Genomic DNA, 2222 nt, shown 5'->3' with positions numbered 1-2222 from the left:
TCATTAGCCTCTCCTACTATCCTCTCATTAGCCTCTCCTACTATCCTCTCATTATTTTTGCGGTAGCATGGGCCGACTTTCTGTACTGCGCCCATTTGGCGTGTACTGAGGGAAACCATGTAAAACCTCAGTAGCGCAGCCGGCCGGTACTGCGGGGATTCTGCTGTGTTCATCAGTCACACTGACTCGGTGAACACACCGGAAGCTGTTTTAAATTATCTTTTTATAACCATTCAAGTGCTGCCTGCAACACAAACTCGATCGCAAATTTTTATGCAATCTAGGCTAACTAACCAGATAGAATTGAAAGAGCACGTTCGATAAATAGCCCATGCTACCCTGGATATATATATTTTGAGGACCTACGTCGTAAAAAACTATTTTTTGTGAAAAATATAAAAGCCTTACTATCTCGAAAGCTTTACATGAACGGGTAAGACTGTTTGAAATAGACGGAATTAAGAGAAACAGTTTTTTTAAAACGTAATTGGCTGATTATTTCTTCAGATTGATGAGAGATTCTTGAGAGAAATGTAAACATAGTATTTTATGTTGCAAGGGCTGAAAAGTATTTTGGCAATGTATTTTATCAAATATATTGGTAAAATACTTTTCAGGCCGTGTGGCATATGTTACTTTATGTTACGAGGCCCAACTAATCGAGTAATTTTATTGCCCAAGGGAAGTAAATAAAAAGAAAGGCGACACGCAGCTACTTACCTCCCTAGGGCAATAAAAGTACGAGGGTAGGGCGGGCCGAGTGACATAAAACCAATGATTTTTTCTTAGAAACTACAGAACCGATGGCTAGAATCAACTCCCGAATTTCAGATATTTCCGGTTGAATTTTCCCATGGATTTCACAGTACTGCATACAAACATGGTGCCCAAACCTCATATTTTTGCATTTCAGACAATTCTACATAATTTACAAGGAAAATTGGAAAAAGTGAAAATTGAGCAATTGCAACGCTTCCATTCAGAAGCATAAATCCAAGCAATCATAATGGAAGAGATACTTTGTTCAAGTAATTAAAGTAAAGAGGGTCAACTAAAGCAGTTTCCCTAGTACGGAAATTTCCCATTCATCTTAAGGGCCTTAATTAATTAAGGCTCGGGTGGACTGTCTGGGAAAGATAATTTACTCCAAAATTGGGACTTCTAATTACTCCGTCAATTAATCGTTTTTTCCGAGAATTGTTAGCTAGCGGCCTAGTTGTTGGCAACCGCTAGAACGCTAACTAATAATTATTGAAAAAAAAAAACGATTAATTGCCAAAGGAATTAGGAATCCGAATTTCGGAGTAAATTATCTTTTCTAGATAATCCACCCGAGCCTTAATTTTTTCCTCGATCTCTCTGATATTAATTGTATGATTCTATTATAAATTAAGTATTTAGATGATTCAGTTTTGAGTATGAAAATCGTTGATTGAACTGTTAAAAAATCGATCATTACCTTATCATCTTTCGCAAACTCCGGAAAATCAGGATATGTATAAATCTTCACGTCTTGTGGCGCCAGCAGCATGGCGTGAATCGCCGTACTTTTACCATCGATTTCCTTGGGATGCTTAATTATATCAATCTTGATTGGCAACTATAATCAATAAGAAATAATTGAATTAGAAATAACTGATATTTGAGATTTAGATGAATATACAATAATACCATGTGTAATGCAAGAATGTCATACCTTAACTTGTGGAAAATACTTCTTATCAATGACAGGCACACAACAAGTATAACAGAAAAATTTCCGCGACTTGTAGCATCCCCCACATATTTCTCGCCCCTCGAAAGTATTAAGTATACTTGGATCATCGATTTTGAGCATGTCAAATGGTGCTTTATCAATAATACTCTGCTTGATAACCAAATCTCTTTCACAATTACAAGTTGTTAATGAGATATCGATTACATCTATCTCCTCTGCCATCTTAACCGTAAGAAATGCTATGATGAGTGTGCAGATGCCGATTAATAACAAAAATAATAAAAATGGACTTATTCATTACCTTCCACAACAAAACTTGGTTGGGGTACAGTCGGCCCGAAATTTTTTAGTAAGTCCGTGGTAGACCCCAGAAACGTAAAATCACCGAACTAGAAATGCGCGCGCATGATCACCACGAGAATTGATGTTGGCATGAAATTGGAATCATGAGATGTTAAAATTCACAGGATTCCAATTCAGTAGCCATAGCACGTAGTTGGTATCA

At 36.9% G+C, this 2222-nt stretch overlaps 1 protein-coding gene across 2 annotated transcripts; it reads right to left on the bottom strand.

Moving 5' to 3' along the window:
* Positions 1-198: 198 nt before the first annotated feature.
* On the bottom strand, positions 199-2201 carry LOC105273071 (DTW domain-containing protein 1-like). Of its 2 annotated transcripts, none has more exons than XM_011315305.1 (3): positions 1697-2201; positions 1460-1600; positions 199-256 (listed from the first exon to the last, which is right to left on the bottom strand). In XM_011315305.1, the coding sequence occupies exons 1-3, from the start codon at positions 1937-1939 to the stop codon at positions 224-226; spliced, it is 417 nt and encodes a 138-aa protein (XP_011313607.1). In that variant the 5' UTR covers positions 1940-2201; the 3' UTR covers positions 199-223. The 2 variants fall into 2 exon arrangements, with proteins under 2 accessions (XP_011313607.1, XP_011313609.1); XM_011315307.1 differs by having other exon boundaries at positions 205-244.
* Positions 2202-2222: the final 21 nt, after the last annotated feature.

This window comes from Fopius arisanus, unplaced genomic scaffold (genome assembly GCF_000806365.1).
Source record: "Fopius arisanus strain USDA-PBARC FA_bdor unplaced genomic scaffold, ASM80636v1 scaffold00792, whole genome shotgun sequence".
Classification (NCBI taxonomy): domain Eukaryota; kingdom Metazoa; phylum Arthropoda; class Insecta; order Hymenoptera; family Braconidae; genus Fopius; species Fopius arisanus.
Note: the sequence above shows the minus strand (reverse complement) of the source record. Positions and strands in the feature narration are given on the sequence as shown.